The following is a 26,471-nucleotide window of genomic DNA, read 5'->3' on the forward strand; positions in this document are numbered from 1 at the left end:
ACTGTATAGACTTTTTCTATTGTGTTATTGACTATACATTTGTTTATTCCATGTGTAACTCTGTGTTGTTGTTTGTGTAGCACTGCTTTGCTTTATCTTGGCCAGGTCACAGTTGTAAATGAGAACTTGTTTTCAACTGGCCTACCTGGTTATATAAAGGTGAATTAAAAAAAGTGATGGTGCCAGGTTTCCTCCAAACATGATGCTTGGCATTCAGGCAAGAGTTAAATCTTGGTTTCATCAGACCAGATAATCCTGTTTCTCATGGTCAGAGTCCTTTAGATGCTTTTTGGCAAACCCCAAGTGGGCTGTCATGTGCTTTTCACTGAGGAGTGGCTTCTGTCTGGCAACTCTACCATAAAGGCCTGATTGGTGGTGTTGCAGAGATGGTTGTCTTTCTGGAAGGTTCTCCCATCTCCAGAGAGGAACTCTGGAGCTCTGTCAGAGTGACCACCAGGCCCTTCTCTCAGGCCCGTCTCCCCCAATTGCTCAGTTTGGCCGGGCGGCCAGCTCTAGGAAGAGTTGGTGGTTCCAAATTTCTTCCATTTAAGAATGATGGAGGCCACTGCATTCTTGGGGACCTTCAATGCTGCAGAAAGTTTTTGGTACCCTTCCCCAGATCTGTGCTTCGACACGATCTTATCTCGGAGATCTACAGACAATTCCTTCGACCTCATGGCTTGGTTTTTGCTCTGACGTGCACTGTCAACTGTGGGACCTTATATATATATACACAGGTGTGTGCCTTTCCAAATAATGTCCAGTCAATTGAATTTACAACAGGTGGACTCCACAATCAAGTTGCAGAAACATCTCAAGGATGATCAATGGAAACAGGATGCATCTGAGCTCAATTTTGAGACTCATAGCAAAGGGTCTGAATACTTATGTAAATAAGTAACCTTTTTGCGCTTTGATTATGGGGAATTGTGTGTAGATTGAGGACAAAAAATATTTCATCCATTTTAGAAGGGTGTAACATAAAAAGTAGGAAAAGTTAAGGGGTCTGAATACTTTCCGAATGCACTGTATACAGTATAAAGGATAAATCACACCATTTTATGTACAATATATACAACATTTATTTCAATTATTAATATATAAAATAGACAATGTACTTAATTTTCACCATAGAAAAAATACATGTAATAAATACAAAGACCATTTTTGTTTTGCTGTATAACAAAACATCCAGCATAATTTGACAATAATCTTAGATGAGACATTAGATATTACTGAGGATAAATGCTATGCAACATTGATATTGAGCAGATAGCTAAATATATCTTACAGGAGTAATCAACACAATGTCACTATTGACAATTTAAATCATATTGCTATTACTTTCCGAACATTAAGTCAACCCCAGTCTATTAAGAGTCAGCAGGGATTTATTGATAAATCATGGATGTTACAAGGTTTTCAACTGAATTAAGCACCACATATCGGTCCTCTTCTCCTTCCTCATTCACCTCCCAAATCCTCTTCTACCACCACATCTTTCCTTCACATCCTGTTATCCCTTTTTCATCTCTGCCTCATTCTTTTATTCCTTTACCATTCTTTTCCTTCGATCTTTCTCCTTACAGTGTTACTCTCCCTCTCGAGCCATTTCAGAAAACAAACGTGAAATAAAATGTATCATAAATAACAATACGTATCATCACCTTGGTACTTGATAGAAAAATAATATCCCTACAACAAGCCACTCGACTCACTATGAAATTAGTACAAATATGGTGTACACGCATACTAAAATCATCTTACAGCAACATGACCATCGGCTTTTAGCATATCTAAACAGCTCATTACGACAGTTAAACATTACACAAATAATCGTCACACACTCAGTACAACAATTAGACGTGAGAATTTCCCCAAACTAGTCATACGCAGGTATTTGAAACATACATTACACCACAGCACTCATTAGCTTTTGTAATATCTATTCTTTAAATACAAATAAAATAGAATACCTCTGAATAAATGTTCGCTCAAACATTTGTCTCTTGTATAAACATTACAAAATAACATAAAGGAATGTATCAATAGATTTTTGCATTGACATAGTATTCTACGAGATGTGGATTTTTCAACTGTTTCCAGCAATGACCAACTACAACCAAAGCTGTTTATAACAAACCAAAATGTGCACTGTGCAGTTGAAAAACACCCATGTAGCCACTACGAACGGCAACACAGTGAAGCACAATAGTATCGACACACAAGAGTACAGATGAACAACACTCCAAGATATGTACAGATGTCAATTGTGATGCCGTTTAAAACGCAAAGCTTGCATTGGAAGAAGCTGCGGAAGAGTCTGATTAACTCAGACATTGTGTAGCGGGGCTAGATGCCATGCTAGAAGGCAGAGCGCTAGCCGGCTCAGCCTGTTGAGTAGCAGTATCAGAGAGCACCAGCAGCAAGACTGGCTTTGTCGAGGGATGTTGTCTATGTCCCTGTTTTGCACGCCTGTCGTGCCTCAGCCGGACTCGTCAGCAGTCATGTTTCCTCAACTGCACATCTGTATGAGTCTGTATGTGTGTTGGCTGGGTTTAGAGTGAGTATTTGTCACTGACTGAACACCTTACTTGTGTGTGTTTGTGACAGGGTTTCCGTTAGCCGGTAATAGCTGGCTTTTGGCTGATAAATAAAATTGCCGCCGGCCTATTGTCCTGGAGAAGAAGGAAAATCGCATTGTGAAAATGCATTATAGCCTATTTATTGATTGAAATACCAGTCGATGTAGCGCAAGAGCTGCTGCTACAGCTCATCAAACAGCTTGTTTGTTGCTGCTGGAGTGAAACGTGCTACTATAAGCCCAATCACTGCACAACAATTCTATATGCAATCCTGTGTTAACAGTTTTGATGGTCATGATTAAAATTAGCTACTATTTTTATTTATCAACTGTTAATTGAAGCGCACTTCCCATTTGCCATTCAAGTGCATAGGCAACTAGGCAGGCTTCAGCGTGTCAACACACCACTTTGCAATGAGCAGGAGGCAGTATGTATTTTGAAAACATATACTTAATTGTTTGAAACCTGAACGTTTTACTAAACATTATGAGGCATGTCTTACCTTGCTTCAAAGTAGCCTAGCCAAAATCCAACCAAACGTGCAGGCAATTATTTTCTAAAGAGTTGCATATTCTATTGAAACCAGTAGCCTATTTCTCATGTTCTACTTGTTTTCAGATCAACTTTCTTTCATTGTCCAGTAGCCGAAAGGCACAATCCTAGTAATATAATCAGCCCATGCTAGTTGTTGCATCTTTAGAGGTCCACTCTTTCTAAATTTCTAACATATTTTCAACTCTGTCTCATGAAACCGCTCGCATGTGTGGTGTGCTTTTGACAACTATTTTTTCCTAACTGTATTATGGAACGAACATTCGCACATAGCCTACTGCCTTGTGTGGAATTCCTGTGCTTATAATGTGAAGAAATGTGTTTTAACATTTTAAGCTAAACTTTCAGATGTGTTGCATGAGCCTCATTGGTTTAAAAAATGGGATGTAGCCTAGGCCTACTGGTTGAATGAATTTGGGATCTATCGTCCCCAGTCTGTTTGGAATAGGCTATTTCTTTCTCACACAGAATGACAAGCTGACCAATAGAATAGGTCAACTTTTCTCCTATGGGGGAATAGTAGATTGACATAGGCTATGTTCATTACTCATCTTGTTGGCTGAGGAAAAGTAAATGTGGACAGTTATTCTAACATCTTCAAATTGCGCATCGGAATTCGGTAAGAAGTATTCACATCGTTGCACCCTCGAGTTCCATGTCCCGTTAAGAAGAATAACCATAATCGAAATGTGATTTCTGTCATTCTGAGCACCGTGGGTGGACGCCCTAATCAGGTTACACACCCAATACATATGGGTCCGGTAAACATCTTAAATGTCCGGTAAATTAAAACACTGCCGGTCAAAGGTCTGGTGTCACATTGTCCTAACGGAAACCCTGGTGTGCGAGTGTATGTGTATCATCTTAAGCGCATGAGTTTCATAAGTGCCTATTTGTCTGTGTTCCTCCAATCCTCCTGCGCTCTCCATGTGTCTGCCTGTGTGTGTGTCTATATGAGAGTATGTGTGTGCATGAGTCCCTCCCCAGCCCAATCGGTTCCTCCTAGGAGCCCCCCTGCTCTCTTTGGACGTGGGCCTGTGGCGGGGTCTTCACTATGGTAATGACCGAGGCTGTGTTCAGGCGTGGGGCCGTAGCCAGGATGTTACCTCCTCCAGACTCTAACCCACGGGCGAACCTCTGCAGGGCAGCCAGCCTGGCCCCCAGGCCCTCCAGCTCTCTCCTCATCCCAGCGTTCTCCACACCCAGCCTCTCCACCTCCCTCTGGAGCTCCTTCTTCTGCTGCTCCAGGGCCTCGCGCTGGGACACCCGCTTCACCCGGCAGCTGGCCGCGTAGCCACGGTTCTTCAGGGTGCGTCGGCGCTGCTTGAGCTTCTGGACCTCCTCGCGGGATAGACCCCGTAGGTGGAGGTTGAGCTCCCGTACAGACAAGGACATGAGCTCGCTGTCCGACAACACCGGAACATTCTCACCACACTCCCGCTTCACCTGGAGAGGGATGGAGAGTTTGACCATTTTCTTTGCAAAGTACGTGTAAAATGTACTTTAAAATTGAATAAACTCCAAACTGAAATGTTTTGTAATTCTACCTTCAGGGCTTTGCTGCTTCTTTCTGACGTCATGGTCTGGCTTTATCCTCTGTCTCCGACACCAGTAAACACAGATTTACAGACGATCTACAAGAGAGGGAGTGAGAAAAAGGCCATTCAATTAAGTTGAAGCATTTGATAAATATTAATTTCACGTGTTCCCCTATATACTGCTTGGTATAGTAGGATATTAAGATATTCAATCTTGGACTGAAGATTTTCTTTTGGGAAAAAATAAATAAGAAAGAAACATGCCACAATTTTTGAAAGTTGAAGATTTCTCCCAGCTGGAATCGTGAAGGGAAGTTGGGCCTATCATATGCCCATCCCACATTGCTCAAAGCAGGTGTTCCCCTCAAACACTAGTAACCACTTCTTCCTAACACTCATAGCAGAACTGGCCTCTCCAAAACATGAATTGGTAATAATACAGTAATAACCTAATGGATTGGACATAGTGCTTTTCCAAATGCTCAAAGCAAGGTTAATTTGAGGCTGGTTGGGTTGTACTCTTGCATGTGAAACTCAGCATTCTGAGGATATTTTTTTTAACATTCTAATATCTTATCTATTCAAGACAAATGGCATCCGTGTTTTGAGTGTTACTTTATCAGTTATTCTTGTCTTTGATGTAAGCTATCCTCACCATGTTGTCATAATCATTCACAACCTTACATTGTCTAGTCTAAACCTGATAATAATGATTGTTCTAAACCTGACATGAGTTTGCTTTCGGTGGATCCTTGACCTTACCGTTTTCTGAAATGCGTGGGAAGTGACTGTACACTCAACGACTGTCCTACCACGAGGCGCCGTTGTAAACCGATATGACCATTTCATAAAGTCATAGTGATTCAGCAATAAGCTGCCCACCGCTAGTGTCTGACTACTATCACTCACTTACATGCATTTTGTAAAAAAAACTCCATAAAATATTTAACATACATGTTTCCTGAAATTCTCAATTTAAAGCAGTATTTTGTGCCTAATAATAGTGTTGTAACACAATACAGTGCTGACGTTAGATGTCGACCAAATGACGTTTCAATACATCATTAAAAACTAGCTGAGAAGCAGAAACACAAAGCCATATTTTCCGTTCAAAATATATTGTTGTTTCATAAACCGACTTTCGTTATTAACGGAATAAACGGGAAGATGCCCCCTACGTAAACATTTAATTCTCAATAACAATCCACCCATTTCCTTATACGGAAGGGAGCTGGCGAGCTAGGTGCGCCATGCTACGCTAACTCGATGCGATAGTAAACACACGGCCATTGCAAGTGCGCAGGTGGCCACCCATTTCTTTAAGAAACGTTTAAAACGTTAATTTTATGAGAACCTACACAATTTTAAACAGAACACCAAATATCGAATTACATCTAGATATGTAAATAGTGAATGTGGTCGTGTCTTTGTTGTCAAATTGGAACAATTTCGCAAGGCTAACTCAACAACATGCTAACGTTAGCTAGTACTCTAGCTAGCACATTAGCCAGCAACATAGATTAGCCAATGCTAGGTGGCTAACCAGAAAAGCAAACAGCTGCCTACTTACTTGTCCTTGGCTATGTCGTTGGAGAGTACCAGCTGCCAGTCCTTCAGTTGTCAACACAATTCTATAAACAAATGTTTTTAAAACACGGAGAAACGTCAAATACTGTGTTCAGTCGAAGCGAGTCAAGCGACAAAATGTCAGTTCGCCTTTTCCCGGAATTACTCTGTTCTGTGGGGTTGGATTCTTTCATTCACAAAAAACACAGTTACAATGACGTAAACTCTAAAGAATGAGGGTGGATCCCGCCCGCCCCCAGCGTACGAGATGGAAGGATGTAAACAATACGGATTCCCTGCGTCCCAAACTTTTCCATGATGATGACCTGCCTCTCCTTTCCTATCCTTATTGATTTAGAAAGGCATGTGCATGGAAAAGGAAAATAGATTAGGGAAGAATGACATTCCAAAGGAATAGTCAGCTGCATTTGCTGCTTGCTCACTTAGTGAATGTTAGTGAAAATTACTTTCATGTTTATAAAAGTGAAATAAGAAGCAACAACCTGAAATTGCAATAATGCTTATAGAAAGGGGAGAGGCTGACTCCTTACTAATACATTGCATTTGGAAATCAAAAATGTTGAGGCTCCTCTTATAGTGGATTACTAGCCCAAAAAACACAATTTCTAATACAGAAATACTATAATCTGTTTCATAACAGATTTTTTTTTTTTTTACCGTTTTCTGTTCAATCCCGAAACACACTATTAGACCTCTCGTACAACAGAGGGCGCAATTTATTTGAGCTAGTCAAGCAAGTAACCATTTTTGCCGTCATCCAACGCACATGTAGCTTTTAACCGAGTGACCTCAGATTGTCGCAGGACCAATGCTCACCTCTTGGGTCCAACGCAATAATTCCACGATAAAACATTAAAATACTGATTTGCCCTTCCACCAATTGAGGTACATTTTAAATTAGCTAAACACACCGGCTGGTAAGCGGCGCGAGAACAGTTTTCCATGGCTGGAATCGAAGAGCTATCACCGGCTGCGGGCCCAGTCGAGACCCGTCCCCCAGAAGGCGAGATTGATGAAGATGAAGATGAAGAGGTAAAGATGAATGGAAACTTGACACGTCACCCCGTAACTGTCATGCACGATCATACGTACAGTTTCACTTGAGTGGTATGCCTATTTGACTAGCTAGCTAGCTGTAGCTACTCAGGGTCATTCGTTATGCGAGTAATTGCTAGCTAGTTTGCTAACGTTGGCGTGTTAGCTAGCTAGCTAACTGTCACATGTACAGCTATAATATCTGTTTTACATGTATCTGTACTGTAACTGACTGTACTGTAAATGTAATTAAATCAAATAAGTCAGATGTCCCATGGTGTGGGTACCTTGTAAGAATTGTCTAAAACGGTCATGTGTCATTCAGTAATCTGTAATTTACAGTACTAACTAGTTCCCCAACAGAGCTGGTTACTTTTGAGACAGTAAAATACTTCATTCATGTAGTTACTATACTCTCTATATACAAAAATATGTGGACACCCCTTCAAATTAGTGGATTCGGATATTTCAGCCACAGCCAATGGCTCGCTCAGGGTTTGGCGGATGCCATGAGGACGCTACCTGCCCGAATGTGTAGTGCCAACTGTAAAGTTTGGTGATTGGAGGAATAATGGTCTGGGGCTGTTTTCCATGGTTTGGTCTGGGCCCCTTAGTTCCAGTAAAGGGAAATGTTAGGGCTACAGCCTATAATGACATTCTAGACGATTCTGTGCATCCAACTTTGTGGCAACAGTTTGGGGAAGGCCCCTTCCTGTTTCAGCATGACAATGCCCAGGTGCGCAAAGCGAGGTCCATACAGAAATGGTTTGTCGAGATCGTTGTGGAAGAACTTGACTAGCCTGCACAAAGCCCTGACCTCAACCCCATCGAACACCTTTGGGATGAATTGGAACGGCGACAGAATTTGTGGCAGAATTTGGGATGAACTGTTGTAACACATTTTCCATAACACTAGTATACCTAGTGGAAAGCCTTCCCGGAAGAGTGGAGGTTGTTACAGCAGCAAAGGAGGGGACCAACTCCATATTAATGCCCATGATTTTGGATTTAGATGTTTGACGAGCAGGTATCCTCATACTTTTGGTCATTTAGTGTACCTCCATTCTTTTATTGGGTCTAAAATAACCATGTTATCTGTGTTGTAGTAACTTCCTCGTGTCTTCGTTCCCTCAGCTGGATGAGACTATTATGGAGAGGCTGTGGGGTTTGACTGAGATGTTCCCTGATACACTGCGCTCTGTGGCTGAGGTGACCGCATCGGGCTCAGTCACTGTGGCCAAGAAGCTGTTCAGGTAAATGTTCTCCTAAAAACTGCCGTGGCTGCTCTGGGTGTATCAGTAGCCTTAGAGTAGACCTCTCGTTTTAAATCTTCATCTACCCCATTCATAGAAGCTAACTACCTTTAGTGCCTATTGACGATAGTGTCTGGGGTAGTTTTGTAAAGAGCGCCGATGCTTGCCCTAAACGTTAACACGCATCACTTGCGGTATGGTTTTGGAAACATAAGAAAAGTATCTTTCATATCAGCAAGAAATAATAATAATAGTAATAAAAGGTGAAATTACTACACCTTTATGGGGTTAGGGGTCCAACATGGCCAAATGTCCATGTTACAGCACTTGTTTACGGAAGACAGAGTCCAAATACCTGTGCTAATGAGCTATTTGCATCTCCGAACACCTGTGTGTAAATAGAAGACGGACGCCACAAACGTGAGAAATACTGTCAGCTGCAACTGTGTTAAAACAGTAAGTGTATATTTTGCATTTGTGAAATGATTTTGATGTGATATGATAGCAATTGAAAATCGATTCACATTTAGGTGGATTATTTGGCTGTTTTGGCAACCAGAGATAATTTGCCTCTAAACAGAAAATGTAAGGTCCTTGGACTATAAGGAGTAACGTCAAGCTCCTTTAATCCATTATTGGGCTAATCTTCACAATACACACAGACAATGAGGACGGAGCTGTGTGTAGATGGAGCACTATGTTGCATTCACAGTTCTGAACAGCTCCTCTGTATTCCAAGGACTGTTTTCCCTGCCTGCCCCTGATCTTGCCAAGGACAATCAGTTAGGCCATCTCTGTTTATTATCTACTCCAGTTCTCTCTCCACATCTGTTTGTTATTTTACCCCCACCTTTCCATCTCCCCTCCTGCCTCTGTGTTTCTTAGTTTCTCCCGCGCTGCCCTGTGGGTGGGCACTACCTCGTTCATGATCCTGGTCCTTCCGGTGGTGTTTGAGACTGAGAGACTACAGCTGGAGCAGCAGCAGCTACAGCAGCAGAGACAGGTACTGTACTATCCCTCTGACAGACGATGTTCAGTTCCAAATACACAACCTAGGCCCTACTATTATGGTCTTGGCTCTTGTTTATGTCTGAAGAAACAAATGCAATATGGCCAAAAGTACACACAAATTGTCTAGCATATCAGACAGCAAGGTGGAGATATAATCATATAGCTACAGTGAGCTCCAAAAGTATTGGGACCGTGACACAGCACCATGATTATGGATAGTGAGTGAATCGTTAATAATGATGAGTGAGAAAGTTAGACGCACAAGTATCATACCCCCAAAACATGCTAACCTCTCACCATTACAATAATGTGAGGTTAGCATGTTTGGGGGGTTATCATATTTATGCCTTTATCTTTCTCACTCATCATTATTCACGATTCATTCAAGATTATTCGTAATCCTGGTAGCATCCACATGGATGTAGTATTGTTTAGAAACATTCTATTCTTATTTACAATAAAAGTGACTCAAATGACACTACTTTATTTACCATTCATTTCTATTGGGCACAAAATAATCTTAAACAAAACCAAAACAAACAATAAAAGCATCCAACAAGTTTGTAGGGTCACAAGCTTGATTTAATCATTGCGGGCTAGGAATATGGGACCAGATATTAAACTTTTGACTACTTTAATGCACTTAAGTGAATTTGTCCCAATGCATTTGGTCCCCTAAAATGGGGGGGCTATGTACAAAAAGTGCTGTAATTTGTGAACAGTTAACCCAATATGGATGTAAATACCCTCAAATTAAAGATGACAGTATGCACTTTAACCTCATCGTCATTGTATAATTTCAAATCCAAAGTGCTGGAGTACAGAGCCAAAACATCAACAAAATTGTCACTGTCCCAATACTTTTGGTGCTCACTGTATACCTATCCTATACTTTTCGATCTCCGTGAAAAGGGTTGGATTTGGAATTGGGCAAATCAGTCTTTCATTAGGAGTCATTAGGATCTGCAATGTTGTCAATGAACAAATGTTTTTGTGATGCCCCTTCCTTGTGTAGATCCTGTTGGGCCCCAATGCAGGGATGTCAGGTGGGATGCCAGGGCTGATGCCTCCCGCTCCAGTGAAAATGTGACCGATGTCCCTCCGACAGCCTTAGCGCTTCAACCAATGAGGGAGAGTGGAGGCTTGGAAAGAGAGAGAGAGAGACAAAGAAGAGGATACAAAGCTGCATCTGGTCAGCACATGTGCTCCTTCCAACATCCAGGATTGGCCATTTAAGGAGATTAGAGGATGTTGCAAAAACGAATGTCCCGTTCGCTGTCTCTCTTACTCGACATCCTGCAGAGACTTCTGCACACTGTCTTCTGAGCACTGTTTTTACTTAATTTCTTTTTTTATACATAGCGATATAAATATGTATGTGTTCCAGGGGATTTGGATCAGGTGGATAATTGAAGAAATTGGGATATTATTGTGGTTATAAGAAGTTACCAATAGTGTGTGTGGTCTGAATATAATTTTTTTAATGTGGGTCTGTAGCTACATATGGCCTTGAAACTGTTGTATCCTGTGTTTGGTTTGGGAACGTGTTCATTCCACTTGTATGTGGGAAAATCATGGTAGACATGACTGACATCATAGATCTGTCATATTCACAATCACAGTTGGTCATTGAGATCTATAGTGTCTGCTGGTTTTGCAAAAGCATTGGTGATAAGAGTATGTATGTCATGTGTCGCTTGAGACATTGTTTCATTTGTGGGCATTAAAGCCATAAAAAAAATGCATCACAAAAAGTATATTTTGATAAGATTCAAACAGCACTTTCCCTGCATACTGTATAACTCTAAAGATATTATGTCAATGTACACATAGTCCTGTCAAGCCAGAGAGAATGTCAGTTACTTTTTTCTATTGTCACTTTGCAATGTATGTTCTCTTAACTTTGCAACGAGCAAATTCTGTCTTGTGTGTTCAACCTGACTGCAGGAATAAAAACACCAACGAAATGGACATTACAAAAAAAGTTGTATTATCATATATGCTAGATGGGTGCAGGGAAATGTAATGTGCTGCTTTGCCCTCTTTAAGGTTAACTTGTTTGATTATTTACATGTAGGTGACATTCCTTCTCTATCAGAGACATTACATTTGTATATTGTAGTAAAGTACAGGTATCTTACAGATAAATGCTACAAATTGACTGTGGCTTTTGTGCATCAAGATCAGTCACTACCAAAGATTGTTGCTGAGGAGAGCATCTCGCATGTACAGTTTGACATTTGTCTTGATTGTTGCTGAGGAGAGCATCTCGCATGTACAGTTCGACATTTCTCTTGATTGTTGCTGATGAGAGAGCATGAGAGCATCTCGCATGTACAGTTTGACATTTCTCTTGATTTTTGCTGATGAGAGCGCATCTCCTGAGTGGAACCTTTTTGATTGACAGTTCTCAACTTTCAGCACGAGCGTCAAACATTCCCGCCACCTCAATAAGAAATCTCAGGTGGCAAGTCATTTTTCATCTTGATAAAGTCATCATTAGCTTTGCAACATTTTACAGGGTTGTCAAGTTAGTGAAAGAAGCAACCTCATTCTGTAGATGTTGATAACATCTTTCAGGAGCTATAGCTTACGTTGGGCGGCTAACCGATCGCTTGCTGACATCGCAAGAAATGTTATTTCCCCTGCCCCATTTATTAACTGGTATCTTATAACGTTAGCTAGCAGCTAGCTCGCCGAAACAAACAAAAAACCCATCTAGTTCAAGCGCTACTAGTAGCTACATTGCGCTAATCAAGATGAAAGCCGCCGAGGATCAAGTTGTGGAGGATGAGGCCGGATACCAAGATGATGAGGTAACCTGCCTAAGCGAGCTAATGTTAGCTTGTTTGCTAGCCTGGCTGCGGTTGTCAGTATTGTTTGCCACTAGCATTCTCGTAGCTACTACTAGCTAGCTACAGTACATGCTATTTTTTCCCCAGGTAGAATGTATTGTTGTAGCTAGTAAGTTACCTGTCACTTATTGTTAATCATTCATAACATAGCTAGCTAATATATTGTTTGGTAGTGGTAACTCAATTTCTACACTACTTTCATCTAGCCTAAGTCAGTGGCAGATCATTTTACTTCTTAACATGGTTTCAAACACGTTTTGTCATGTTCTTTACCCACAGGAGTCCTTTTTCCAAGACATAGACACCCTACAGAAGCATGGAATTGTGAGTATATCTGAAAACAAGGTCTAGGAAAGTAGTCTGCCCTGACCCTTGAGTGTATATAGAAACTTCGTCATGGGTCAGTTGGTAGATAAACTCAAGATTACACCTCAAAGCTAATAAGTAAAAAAAAACACTCTATTCTCTCCCACCACCACCCCTTTCTCTCCCCCCTTCCATCCCACCCACCGTCCATCCATTCAGAACATGGCAGATTTAAAGAAACTGAAGTCTGTGGGTATCTGCACAGTAAAGGGGATCCAGATGACCACACGTAGAGCCCTGTGTAACATCAAGGGCCTTTCAGAAGCAAAGGTGGACAAGATCAAAGAGGCTGCTGGGAAAATTCTGGTGAGAGACTCAGCTGAGTCACCTTCAGCATAGAGGACTTTGGTGTCTCATGATTAGTTTAATTGTCAAGGCCCTAAAGATTCGGTTTGGGGATGAGGTATGGAAGACATGAATCAAATAAACTTCAGTTGACATGTTTTCATTTGCTCTTGTGTTCATTGTAGACCAATGGTTTCCTGACAGCATTTGAATATAGTGCGAAGAGGAAACAAGTGTTCCACATCATGACTGGAAGCCTGGAGTTTGAGTTAAGATTCGCCCCAACATGCTCAACCTTTCATATTAATACATTTTCCTGAGTCATATTGCGATATAATACAGTACTCCTATTTTTCCTCTTCATCCGTCGGTCTGCTCTGCAGTAAACTACTTGGGGGAGGTATGGAGAGCATGGCAATCACTGAGGCATTTGGAGGTGAACTCTGTTTCTGACTGTGTGTCCCTCAGTCAAAGATATGATTAGTCTCATGCTCATGAGGTATAAGACCTGACCTGGGTCAAATATAAAACATGTTTTTGTCACACTTTAACAGTACAGTTTTTATCCCTCAGAGTTTCGGACAGGCAAGACCCAGCTCTCTCATACACTATGTGGTAAGTGAATGGCTGAGGGTCTTTTCGGTAGTCCCAGTTTTTCCAGTCCTGGAAGTCAGTTTTTAGAAACTTACAGATGTTCTTCCATGGGTTCTTGTCATTTAGTCCTTGTCTCTGTTGTTCTCCAGTCACAGCCCAGCTTCCTGGAGAGGACGGCTACACAGGAGGAAAAGTCATCTTCATCGACACAGAGAACACCTTGTATCCAAATTTATCTGAGCTCTAATCTATAAAGCCAGATTTGCATCAATATAAACCCAGCTAATAATTCAGGGAGAGAGTGAACGTTTTTGTAATGTTACCCGTATATATTCTGTGTTGGTGTTGAAGTTAGAAGAACATTCAGTTAAAGTTGAGCAGAATTTATCTAGAACGTGGTTACAATGTTCTCAGAATATTAATATTGTAGACTTGTTTTATGGGAAGGTTCAAGAACATTCATGTGTCCAGTTTTCTGAGGGTTAGGAGAATATTCCATCAGTGTCACATCAAACATACACAGACAGGGTTCATATGGTCATGAAAATCATGGAATATTAACATTTTATTTTTTTCAGACCTGAAAATGTTTTGGAAAATTATAAAACCAGAAAAGTTGAGGAAAAGTCATGGACATTAATTTCATGATTTCTGTTAATGTAATTCATTTATGCACATTTTTTATATTTTATCATAAATAAAAAATCAACACATCAGCCAGGATAGGTTTGTCACTTTAGCACATCTGTGTTTGTGCACATCACCTGCATATGTGCGAGATGCGTGGGCCGTTGCTCAAGGAGAGAGAAACAGTCGGACATTGCAGCAGCAGGTGACGGGCCTATAAAGTATGATGGGGACAGACGAATAACTAGGTAGCCAGATGAAGGATATATTGTACCCTTTAGTTAACAGTTAAGCTATTATTGGCAAGTATTATTGTTTTAGTCATGTCCCCAAAAACTTTCCACCAACACTCGCAAATAAGGCCATACAAAGTTGATAAACTTTTTGGGAGCGATTCATATGATTAATTGAAACAATTATTTTTTGACGAAACGAACAACTCACTTAACCATTGTATAAGTTGGGATTGGGTTCAATCGCGGTGAATCAAATCATTTGAATCAAAATAATAATTTGTGAAACGTGAACATTCATTTTAGGAACAAATATTAGATGTAGCCTTTTCGATTATGTGGCTTCAAAACTTGTTTTGTAGATACTTCCAGTTGATTTGGGTATCCAAGCTATTGCAACTCAATAGATGCTAGTCAGCCTGCAAAGTTAACACTAAGGTAGCTAAGATACAGTGCATTCGGAAAGTATTCAAAAACAATCTACACACAATACCCTATAGTGACAAAGCAAATTTATTACAAATAAAAACCTTTAATATCACATTTACATAAGTATTCAGACCCATTACTCAGTTGTTGAAGCACCTTTGGCAGCGATTACAGCCTTGAGTCTTCTTGGGTATGACACTGCAAGCTCGGCACACCTGTATTTGAGGAGTTTCTTCCATTCTTGTCTGCAGATCATTTCAAACTCTGTCAGGCTGAATTGGGAGCATCGATGCAAAGCTATTTTCAGGTCTCTCTAGAAATGTTCGATCGGGTTCAAGTCCGGGCTCTGGCTGGACCACTCAAGGACATTGAGACTTGTCCTGAAGCCACTCCTGCGTTGTCTTGGCTGTGTGCTTAGGGTCGTTGTCCTGTTGGAAGGTGAACCTTCGCCCCAGTCTGAGGTCCTGAGCACTCTGGAGCAGGTTTTCATCAAGGATCTCTGTACTTTGCTCCGTTCATCTTTCCCTCGAACCTGACTAGTCTCCCAGTCCCTGCCGCTGAAAAACATCCCCACAGCATGATGCTGTCACCACCATGCTTCACCGTAGGGATGGTGCCAGGTTTCCTCCACATGTGACGCTTTGCATTCAGGCCAAATAGTTCAATCTTGGTTTCATTAGACAAGAGAATCTTGTTTTCTCATGGTCTCATTGAAAACTCCAAGCGGGCTGTCATGTGCCTTTTACTGAGGAGTGGCTTCCATCTCCCCACTCTACCCTAAAGGCCTGATTGGTGGAGTGCTCCAGAGATGGTTGTCCTTCTGGAAGGTTCTCCCATCTCCACAGAGGAACTCTGTAGCTCTATCAGAGTGACCATCGGGTTCTTGGTCACCTCCCTGACCAAAGCCCTTCTCCAATTTCTCAGTTTGGCCGGGCGGCCAGCTCTAAGGAGAGTCTTGGTGGTTCCAAACTTATTTTATTTAAGAATGATGGAGGCCACTTATGTTCTTGGGGACCTTCAATGCTGCAGACATTTTTTGTACCCTTTCCCAGATCTGTGCCTCAACACAATCCTGTCTCCTTCGACCTCGTATCTTGGTTTTTGCTCTGACATGCACTGACAACTGTGAGACGTTTTATTGACAGGTGTGTGCCTTTCCAAATCATGTCCAATCAATTGAATTTACCACAGATGGACTCCAATCCATTTTTTTTATACATTTGCAAACAATTCTCAAAACCTGTTTTCGCTTTGTCATTATGGGGTATCGTGTGCAAAGCTGTTATCAAGGCAAAGGGTGGCTACTTTGAAGAATCTCAAATATAAAATATATTTTGATTTGTTTAACACTTTTTTTGGTTACTACATCGTTCCATATGTGTTATTTCATAGTTTTGATGTCTTCACTATTATTCTACAATGTAGAGAATAGTCAAAAAAAAAAAAAAATGGCACGTGCCAACTTTTGACTGGTACTGTATATTTTGAGAACATGACAACCATGTTCTGTGTATGTTTGGTGGGACGTTGATGGAATTTTATTTTAACCCACAGAAACTGGACACATGAATGTTCTTGCAACGTTCCCATGAATTGTGTCTAGAACATTTTACATTTTAGTCATATAGCAGACACTCTTATCCAGAGCGACTTACAGTAGTGAATGCATACATTTCATACATTTTTTTCTCCGTACTGGTCCCCCATAGAACATTAGTATCTTAAGTTCTGAGAACATGGTAACCACGTTCTGGGTAAGTTCTATTTGACATTAAGGGAATGGTGTCTTGGAAACATTCCCTGCACATCACAGGAATATTCCCATGAAAATGTTAGTTAATGAGCCTCTTAAGGGAACATTTTCTAAAGTTGTGGGAACGTTTGTTGTTAGCTGGGAAATCACCTGTACCTTTGCAAGTATTTCTGAGGATATAGGGTCATAAGTATCAGTGTTTTTATTCACATGACTCAGCCATTAGTCTCTTACGAAATCCTATGTTTTCCTTAACCTAATGTGATCCTCTAGTCGTCCTGACAGACTGAAGGACATAGCAGACAGGTTCAATGTCGACCATGATGCTGTGCTCGACAATGTGTTATACGCCCGAGCCTACACCAGTAAGACGTCTAACTTAGTCATTAAACAGTACCTCTCTTATCATTACTGCCTAAACCTGAGAACATATTGTCTGAGGAAAGCAGTTTCACAATCTTAGATATACATTTATTTTTTTATTTTTTTATTTCACCTTTATTTAACCAGGCAGGCCAGTTGAGAACATGTTCTCATTTACAACTGCGACCTGGCCAAGATAAAGCAAAGCAGTGCGACACAAACACAGAGTACACATGGATTAAACAAACATATATAAAACACAATATAAAAATATATATACAGTGTGTGCAAATGTAGTAAGATTAGGGAGGTAAGGCAATAAATAGGCCATAATTAAAATTGAGCAATTAAACACTGGAGTGATAGATGTGCAGAAGATGAATGTGCAAGTATAGATACTGGGGTGCAAAGGAGCAAAAAAATAAATGAACAATATGGGGATGAGGTAGTTGGGTGGACTATGTACAGATGGACTGTGTACAGGTGCAATGATCGGAGAGCTGCTCTGACAGCTGATGCTTAAAGTTAGTGAGGGAGATACAAGACTCCAGCTTCAGTGATTTTTGCAATTCGTTCCAGTCATTGGCAGCAGAGAACTGGAAGGAAAGGCGGCCAAAGGAGGAGTTGGCTTTGGGGATGACCAGTGAGCTGCTGGAGTGCATGCTACGGGTGGGTGCTGCTATGGTGACCAGTGAGCTGAGATAAGGCGGGGCTTTACCTAGCAAAGACTTACAGATGACCTGGAGCCAGTGGGTTTGGCGACGAATATGAAGCGAGGGCCAGCCAACGAGAGCATACAGGTCGCAGTGGTGGGTAGTATATGGGACTTTGGTGACAAAATGGATGGCACTGTGATAGACTACATCCAAATTGCTGAGTAGAGTGTTGGAGGCTATTTTGTAAATTACATCGCCGAAGTCAAGGATTGGTAGGATAGTCAGTTTTACGAGAGTATGTTGAGCAGCATGAGTGAAGGATGCTTTGTTGCGAAATAGGAAGCCGATTCTAGATTTAATTTTGGATTGGAGATGGTTAATGTGAATCTGGAAGGAGAGTTTACAGTCTAACCAGACACCTACAGTTGAAGTAAGAAGTTTACATACAGCTTAGCCAAATACATTTAAACTCAGTTTTTCACAATTCCTGACATTTAATCCTAGTAAAAATTCCCTGTCTTAGGTCAGTTAGGATCACCACTTTATTTTAAGAATGTGAAATGTCAGAATAATAGTAGAGATTTATTTATTTCAGCTTTTATTTCTTTCATCACATTCCCAGTGGTTCAGAAGTTCACATATACTCAATTAGTATTTGGTAGCATTGCCTTTAAATTGTTTAACTTGGGTCAAATGTTTCGGGTAGCCTTCCACAAGCTTCCCACAATAAGTTGGGGGAATTTTGGCCCATTCCACCTGACAGAGCTGGTGTAACTGAGTCAGGTTTGTAGGCCTCCTTGCTCGCACATGCTTTTTCAGTTCTGCCCACAAAGTTTCTATAGGATTGAGGTCAGGGCTTTGTGATGGCCTCTCCAATACCTTGACTTTGTTGTCCTTAAGCCATTTTGCCACAACTTTGGAAGTTTGCTTGGGGTCATTGTCCATTTGGAAGACCCATTTGCGACCAAGCTTTTAACTTCCTGACTGATGTCTTGAGATGTTGCTTCAATATATCTACATAATTTTCTTTACTCATGATCCCATCTATTTTGTGATTTCTTTTGATTTTCCCATGATGTCAAGCAAAGAGGCGCTGAGTTTGAAGGTAAGCCTTGAAATACATCCACAGGTACACCTTCAATTGAATCGAATTATGTCAATTAGCCTATCAGAAGCTTATAAAGCCATGACATCATTTTCTGGAATTTCTGGAAGCTGTTTAAGGCACAGTCAACTTAGTGTATGTAAACTTCTGACCCACTGGAATTGTGATACAGTGAATTATAAGTTAAATAATCTGTCTGTAAACAATTGTTGGAAAAATGACTTGTGTCATGCACAAAGTAGATGTCCTAACTGACTTCCCAAAACTATAGTTTGTTAACAAGAAATTTGTGGAGTGGTTGAAAAATGAGTTTTAATGACTCTAATCTAGGTGTATGTAAACTTCCGACTCCAACTGTATTTGTAGTTTCTAAGTCAGAACCGTCCAGAGTAGTGATGCTAGACGGGTGGGCGGGTGTGGGCAGCGATCGGTTGAAGAGCATGCGTTTAGTTTTACTTGCATTTAAGAGCAGTTGGAGGCCACGGAAGGATTGTTGTATGGCATTGAAGCTCGTCTAGAGGTTTGTTAAAGAAGGGCCAGAAGTATACAGAATGGTGTTGTCAGCGTAGAGGTGGATCAGAGAATCACCAGCAGCAAAAGTGACATCATTGATGTATAGAGAGAAAAGAGTCGGCCCGAGAATTGAACCCTGTGGCACCCCCATAGAGACTTCCAGAGGTCCGGAAAACAGGCCCTCCGATTTGACACACTGAACTCTGAGAAGTAGTTGGTGAACCAGGCGAGGCAGTCATTTGAGAAACCAAGGCTGTTGAGTCTGCCGATAAGAATGCGGTGATTGACAGAGTCGAAAGCCTTGGCCAGGTTGATGAATACGGCTGCACAGTATTGTCTTTTATCGATGGCGGTTATGATATTGTTTAGGACCTTGAGTGTAGCTGAGGTGCACCCATGACCAACTCGGAAACCAGATTGCATAGCGGAGAAGGTACGGTGGGATTCGAAATGGTCGGTGATCTGTTTGTTAACTTGGCTTTTGAAGACTTTAGAAAGGCAGGATAGGATAGATATTGGTCTGTAGCAGTTTTGGTCTAGATTGTCAACCCCTTTGAAGAGGGGGATGATCGCGGCAGCTTTCCAGTCTTTAGGGATCTCAGACGATACGAAAGAGAGGTTGAACAGGCTAGTAATAGGGGTTGCAACAATTGCGGCGGATCATTTTAGAAAGAGAGGGTCCAGATTGTCTAGCCCAGCTGATTTGTAGGGGTCCAGATTTGCATCTCTTTCAGAACATCAGCTATCTCGATTTGGGTGAAGGAGAAATGGGGGAGGCTTGGGCAAGTTGCTGTGGAGGGTGCAGAGCTGTTGACCGGGGTAGGGGTAGCAAGGTGGAAAGCATGGCCAGCCGTAGAAAAATGCTTATTGAAATTCTCGATTATCGTAGATTTATCGGTGGTGACAGTGTTTCCTAGCCTCAGTGCAGTGGGCAGCTGGGAGGAGGTGCTCCTATTCTCCATGGACTTTACAGTGTCCCAGAACTTTTTGGAGTGTGTGCTACAGGATGCAAATTTCTGTTTGAAAAAGCTAGTCTTTGCTTTCCTAACTGCCTGTGTATATTGGTTCCTAACTTCCCTGAAAAGTTGCATATCGCGGGGGCTATTCGATGCTAATGCAGTACGCCACAGGATGTTTTTGTGCTGGTCAAGGGCAGTCGAGTCTGGAGTGAACCAAGGGCTATATCTGTTCTTAGTTCTACATTTTTTTAATGGGGCATGCTTATTTAAGATGGTGAGGAAAGCACTTTAAAAGAATAACCAGGCATCCTCTACTGACGGAATGAGGTCAATATCCTTCCAGGATAGCCGGTTCAGGTCGATTAGAAAGGCCTGCTCGCTGAAGTGTTTTAGAGAGGATTTTACAGTGATGAGGGGTGGTCGTTTGACCGCGGACCCATTACGGACGCAGGCAATGAATCAGTGATCGCTGAGATCCTGGTTGAAGACAGCAGAGGTGTATTTAGAGGGCAGGGTAGTCAGGATGATACAGTGCCTTGCGAAAGTATTCGGCCCCCTTGAACTTTTCGACCTTTTGCCACATTTCAGGCTTCAAACATAAAGATATAAAACTGTAATTTTTTGTGAAGAATCAACAACAAGTGGGACACAATCATGAAGTGGAACGAAATTTATTGGATATTTCAAACTTTTTTAACAAATAAAAAACTGAAAATTTGGGCGTGCAAAATTATTCAGCCCCCTTAAGTTAATACTTTGTAGCGCCACCTTTTGCTGCGATTACAGCTGTAAGTCGCTTGGGGTATGTCTCTATCAGTTTTGCACATCGAGAGACTGACATTTTTGCCCATTCCTCCTTGCAAAACAGCTCGAGCTCAGTGAGGTTGGATGGAGAGCGTTTGTGAACAGCAGTTTTCAGTTCTTTCCACAGATTCTCGATTGGATTCAGGTCTGGACTTTGACTTGGCCATTCTAACACCTGGATATGTTTATTTGTGAACCATTCCATTGTAGATTTTGCTTTATGTTTTGGATCATTGTCTTGTTGGAAGACAAATCTCAGTCCCAGTCTCAGGTCTTTTGCAGACTCCATCAGGTTTTCTTCCAGAATGGTCCTGTATTTGGCTCCATCCATCTTCCCATCAATTTTAACCATCTTCCCTGCCCCTGCTGAAGAAAAGCAGGCCCAAACCATGATGCTGCCACCACCATGTTTGACAGTGGGGATAGTGTGTTCAGGGTGATGAGCTGTGTTGCTTTTACGCCAAACATAACGTTTTGCATTGTTGCCAAAAAGTTCGATTTTGGTTTCATCTGACCAGAGCACCTTCTTCCACATGTTTGGTGTGTCTCCCAGGTGGCTAGTGGCAAACTTTAAACAACACTTTTTATGGATATCTTTAAGAAATAGCTTTCTTCTTGCCACTCTTCCATAAAGGCCAGATTTGTGCAGTATACGACTGATTGTTGTCCTATGGACAGAGTCTCCCACCTCAGCTGTAGATCTCTGCAGTTCATCCAGAGTGATCATGGGCCTCTTGGCTGCATCTCTGATCAGTCTTCTCCTTGTATGAGCTGAAAGTTTAGAGGGACGGCCGGGTCTTCGTAGATTTGCAGTGGTCTGATACTCCTTCCATTTCAATATTATCGCTTGCACAGTGCTCCTTGGGATGTTTAATGCTTGGGAAATCTTTTTGTATCCAAATCCGGCTTTAAACTTCTCCACAACAGTATCTCGGACCTGCCTGGTGTGTTCCTTGTTCTTCATGATGCTCTCTGCGCTTTAAACGGACCTCTGAGACTATCACAGAGCAGGTGCATTTATACGGAGACTTGATTACACACATGTGGATTCTATTTATCATCATTAGTCATTTAGGTCAACATTGGATCATTCAGAGATCCTCACTGAACTTCTGGAGAGAGTTTGCTGCACTGAAAGTAAAGGGGCTGAATAATTTTGCACGGCCAATTTTTCCGTTTTTTATTTGTTAAAAAAGTTTGAAATATCCAATAAATTTCGTTCCACTTCATAATTGTGTCCCACTTGTTGTTGATTCTTCACAAAAAATTACAGTTTTATATCTTTATGTTTGAAGCCTGAAATGTGGCAAAAGGTCGAAAAGTTCAAGGGGGCCGAATACTTTCGCAAGGCACTGTATCTATGAGGGTGCCCGTGTTTACGGATTTAGGGTTGTACCTGGTAGGTTCCTTGATAATTTGTGTAAGATTGAGGGCATCTAGCTTAGATTGTAGGACGGCCGGGGTGTTAAGCATATCCCAGTTTAAGTCACCTAACAGTACAAACTCTGAAGATAAATGGGGAGCAATTAATTCACATATGGTGCCCAGGGCACAGCTGGGGGCTGAGGGTGGTCTATAACAAGCGGCAACAGTGAGAGACTTATTTCTGGAAAGGTGGATTTTTAAAAGTAGAAGCTCGAACTGTTTGGGCACAGACCTGGATAGCATGACAAAACTCTGCAGGCTATCTCTGCCGTAGATTTCAACTCCACCCCGTTTGGCAGTTCTATCTTGGCGGAAAATGTTGTAGTTGGGAATGGAAATTTCAGAATTTTTGGTGGCCTTCCTAAGCCAGGATTCAGACACGGCTAGGACATCAGGGTTGGCGGAGTGTGCTAAAGCAGTGAATAAAACAAACTTAGGGAGGAGGCTTCTAATGTTAACATACATGAAACCAAGGCTTTCACGGTTACAGAAGTCAACAAATGATAGCGCCTGGGGAATAGGAGTGGAACTGGAGGCTACTGGGCCTGGGTTAACCTCTACATCACCAGAGGAACAGAGGGGGAGTAGGATAAGGGTACGGCTAAAGGCTATAAGAACTGGTCGTCTAGTGCGTTGGGGACAGAATAAAAGGAGCAGATTTCTGGGTGTGGTAGAATAGATTCTGGGCATAATGTACAGACAATGGTGTGGTAGGATGTGAGTACAGTGGAGGTAAACCTAGGCGTTGAGTGACGATGAGAGAGGTTTAGTCTCCGGAGGCACCAGGTAAGCCAGGTTCGGTCTCCGCATGTGTGTGGGGTGGGACAAAAGAGCTATCTAAGGCATTTAGAGCGGAACTGAGGGCTCTACAGTGAGTATACATTTTGTTAAGTATACATTTTGAGTCTGTTTGTATTTAAAAAAAATACTGTTTACATTTGAAGCTGACTGCTGTGTTTCCTAACTGGTAGTTATGACATCAGACGATTAGGCATTTGTACTGTATACCTAATTGGGTTTCAACTTCAGGTGAACACCAGATGGAGCTGTTGGATTTTGTGGCGGCCAAATTCCACGAGGAGGGTGGCGTCTTCAAACTTCTGGTATTAATGAAAAGAAAAGATAATCAATGTCACTTTGTTTTATGATAGTTATATTTTCATATTGTCAACTTCCATCACTGTACCTATCTTTCGTTAACACTTTAAATAATGCCGACAGGTATAATGCATTATTATGTTTTATACACATTTACAATGTCTTGTGTCTACGTCTTTTCCCTTTCTCCCCTCAGATCATAGACTCCATCATGGCTCTGTTCCGGGTAGATTTCTCTGGCCGAGGGGAGTTGGCAGAGAGACAGCAGAAGCTGGCCCAGATGCTCTCCCGTCTGCAGAAGATCTCTGAAGGTCTGGCGACTTCTCTTGCATACGTATATGCAAACTATGCATTTAAGTCTGCAGCAGAATAACTGGCAGAAAAACTCTTGACTTTTGTGTAAACCTTTCATTGATGTAGACATATTGATATTTATGTATTCTGCTCTCCTCTCCCTAGAGTACAACGTTGCAGTGTTTGTCACCAACCAGATGACTGCAGACCCTGGAGCTGGGATGACGTAAGTGACTGTAACTAGATGTAGAAACTAGGGATTGGTTTGAAATTTGACGGAAAGTCAGCAACTCACTCGGCTAAAGTTCTAACAGGTTTTGGCCTGGAGTTCTGATCAGAGGGTTTCTCTTGTCTCTGTCAGGTTCCAAGCTGATCCCAAGAAGCCGATTGGAGGGCACATCCTGGCGCATGCGTCCACCACACGAATCAGCTTGAGGAAAGGACGCGGAGAGTTGAGGATTGCCAAGATATTTGACAGGTAATTAGTCTGAAAGTTCACTCACTCAATATATGTTGTTCTCATTATTCCTTAGTAGTAACATCCCCCCCTTGAAAAGAAGTGGTCGAATATGATTTTTCTTGCTTATGGAGAAAGATCTACCTCCTCATAGCTTCATTCTTTTCCATGACCTCCTGCAGTCCTGATATGCCTGAGAACGAGGCCACTTTCGCCATCACTCCAGGGGGAATTGCTGATGCCAAAGAGTGAAAGACCCTCATGGATTTACCAGTAGAGGAGAGGAACCACATATAGTACTAGGCAGTTTTAGCAAATCGTAATTTTTTGAATTCTGATTAAGACTATTTGTACTATTTGGTGTTTATATGTATAGTGCCTTCAGAAAGTATTTATACCCCTAGACTTTTCACACATTTTGTTGTGTTACAAATTGTGATTAAAATAGATTTAATTGTCATTTGTTTTTGTTAACGATCTACACAAAATGTCAAAATGGAAGAAAAATTGTAACATTTGTCAAAAAAAATATATATATGAAAAATAAAACATTAATATACAGTACCTTGATATGATAAATATTTAACCCCCTGAGTCAATACATGTTAGAATCACCATTGGCAGTTATTACAACTTGTGAGTCTTTCTGGGTACATCTCTAAGAGCTTTGCACACCTGAATTGTACAATATTTGCCCATTATTCTTTTCAAAATTCTTCAAGCTCTGTCAAATTGGTTGTTGATCATTGCTAGACAACCATTTTCAAGTCTTGCCATAGATTTTCAAGGATATTTAAATCTAAACTGTAACTCAGCCACTCAGGAACGGCACTGTCTTCTTGGTAAGCAACTCCAGTGTAGATTTGGCCTTGTGTTTTAGGTTATTGTCCTGCTGAACGGTGAATTCGTCTCCCAGTGTCTGGTGGAAAGCAGACTGAACCAGGTTTTCTATGATTTTGCCTGCGCTTACCTTCATTCTGCTTCTTTTTAATCCTGAAAAACATCTAAGTCCTTAACGATTACAAGCATACCCATAACATTATGCAGCCACCACTATGCTTCAAAAGGAGTGGTATTCAGTAATGTGTTGTATTCACAAGAGGCTACTAAGGGGAGGACATCTCATAATAATGGCTGGAATGGAGTGAATAGAATGGAATGGTATCAAACAGATGTTTCATGAGTTTGATTACCATTCCAATCATTCTGTTACAGCCATTACTATGAGCCCGTCCTCCCCAATTATGGTGCCACCAACCTGTTGTGATTGTAATGGATTTGCCCCAAACATAACACTTTGTATTCAGGACAAAATGTTAATTGTTTTGCCTCGTTTGTTGCAGTATTACTTTAGTGCCTTTTGCAAACAGGATGCATGTTTTTTTGTTTTTTTTTATTCTGTACAGGCTTCCTTCTTTTCACTCTCTCAATTAGGTTAGTATTGTGGAGTACAATGTTGTTGATCCATCCTCAGTTTTCTCCTATCACAGCCATTAAAGTCACCATTGAAATCCCTGAGCGGTTTCCTTCCTTTCCAGCAACTGAGTTAGGAAGGACACCTTTATCTTTGTAGTGACTGGGTGTATTGAAACACCATCCCACGAGTTATTAACAACTTCACCATGTTCAAAGGGATATTCAATGTCTGCTTATTTTTTTTTTTTACCCATCTACTAATAGGTTCCATTCTTTGCAAGGTGCTTTTTTTAAAATCAATCTACCTGTCATGGCTGTCAAAAGGAGAGGACCAAGGTGCAGCGTGTGTGTACTTCCACATTTTATTTACTCTGTGAAACTATGCAATACATCAAATAACTGAATAGACAAAACAACAAACCGTGACGCAGAGTAGAAACAAACACTACTAAAAAATAATCACCCACAAAACCCAGGAAGAAAAACCCCTACTAAAGTATGATCTCCAATTAGAGACAATGAGGACCAGCTGCCTCTAATTGGAGATCATCCCAAACAAACCAACATAGAAATACAAAAACTAGAACCTAAGAACATAGAAATAGAACACATAGAATAAACCCCCCTGTCACGCCCTGACCTACTCTACCATAGAAAATAACAGCTTACCATGGTCAG

General features: G+C 41.3%; 3 protein-coding genes across 3 annotated transcripts; 2 read left to right on the forward strand and 1 right to left on the reverse strand.

Annotated features, from left to right (window-relative positions):
* Positions 1–1,064: 1,064 nt before the first annotated feature.
* Positions 1,065–6,618, reverse strand: LOC115201337 (transcription factor MafF). Its single transcript, XM_029764887.1, has 3 exons — positions 6,246–6,618; positions 4,685–4,771; positions 1,065–4,583 (listed from the first exon to the last, which is right to left on the reverse strand). Exons 2-3 carry the CDS (start codon positions 4,715–4,717, stop codon positions 4,140–4,142), a joined length of 477 nt encoding a protein of 158 aa, XP_029620747.1. The 5' UTR covers positions 4,718–4,771; positions 6,246–6,618; the 3' UTR covers positions 1,065–4,139.
* A 383-nt stretch (positions 6,619–7,001) lies between these two features.
* LOC115201339 (translocase of outer mitochondrial membrane 22 homolog (yeast)) lies at positions 7,002–11,722 on the forward strand. The gene is made up of 4 exons (XM_029764888.1): positions 7,002–7,294; positions 8,432–8,550; positions 9,436–9,553; positions 10,577–11,722. The coding sequence occupies exons 1-4, from the start codon at positions 7,205–7,207 to the stop codon at positions 10,649–10,651; spliced, it is 402 nt and encodes a 133-aa protein (XP_029620748.1). The 5' UTR covers positions 7,002–7,204; the 3' UTR covers positions 10,652–11,722.
* A 96-nt stretch (positions 11,723–11,818) lies between these two features.
* LOC115201336 (meiotic recombination protein DMC1/LIM15 homolog) lies at positions 11,819–24,873 on the forward strand. The gene is made up of 13 exons (XM_029764886.1): positions 11,819–12,377; positions 12,696–12,740; positions 12,942–13,088; positions 13,253–13,335; positions 13,451–13,503; positions 13,641–13,682; positions 13,811–13,883; positions 16,977–17,068; positions 23,558–23,631; positions 23,823–23,937; positions 24,086–24,146; positions 24,282–24,398; positions 24,560–24,873. The coding sequence occupies exons 1-13, from the start codon at positions 12,321–12,323 to the stop codon at positions 24,627–24,629; spliced, it is 1,029 nt and encodes a 342-aa protein (XP_029620746.1). The 5' UTR covers positions 11,819–12,320; the 3' UTR covers positions 24,630–24,873.
* The last annotated feature ends 1,598 nt before the right edge of the window (positions 24,874–26,471 follow it).

Source organism: Salmo trutta, chromosome 10 (assembly GCF_901001165.1).
Source record: "Salmo trutta chromosome 10, fSalTru1.1, whole genome shotgun sequence".
Classification (NCBI taxonomy): Eukaryota; Metazoa; Chordata; class Actinopteri; order Salmoniformes; family Salmonidae; genus Salmo; species Salmo trutta.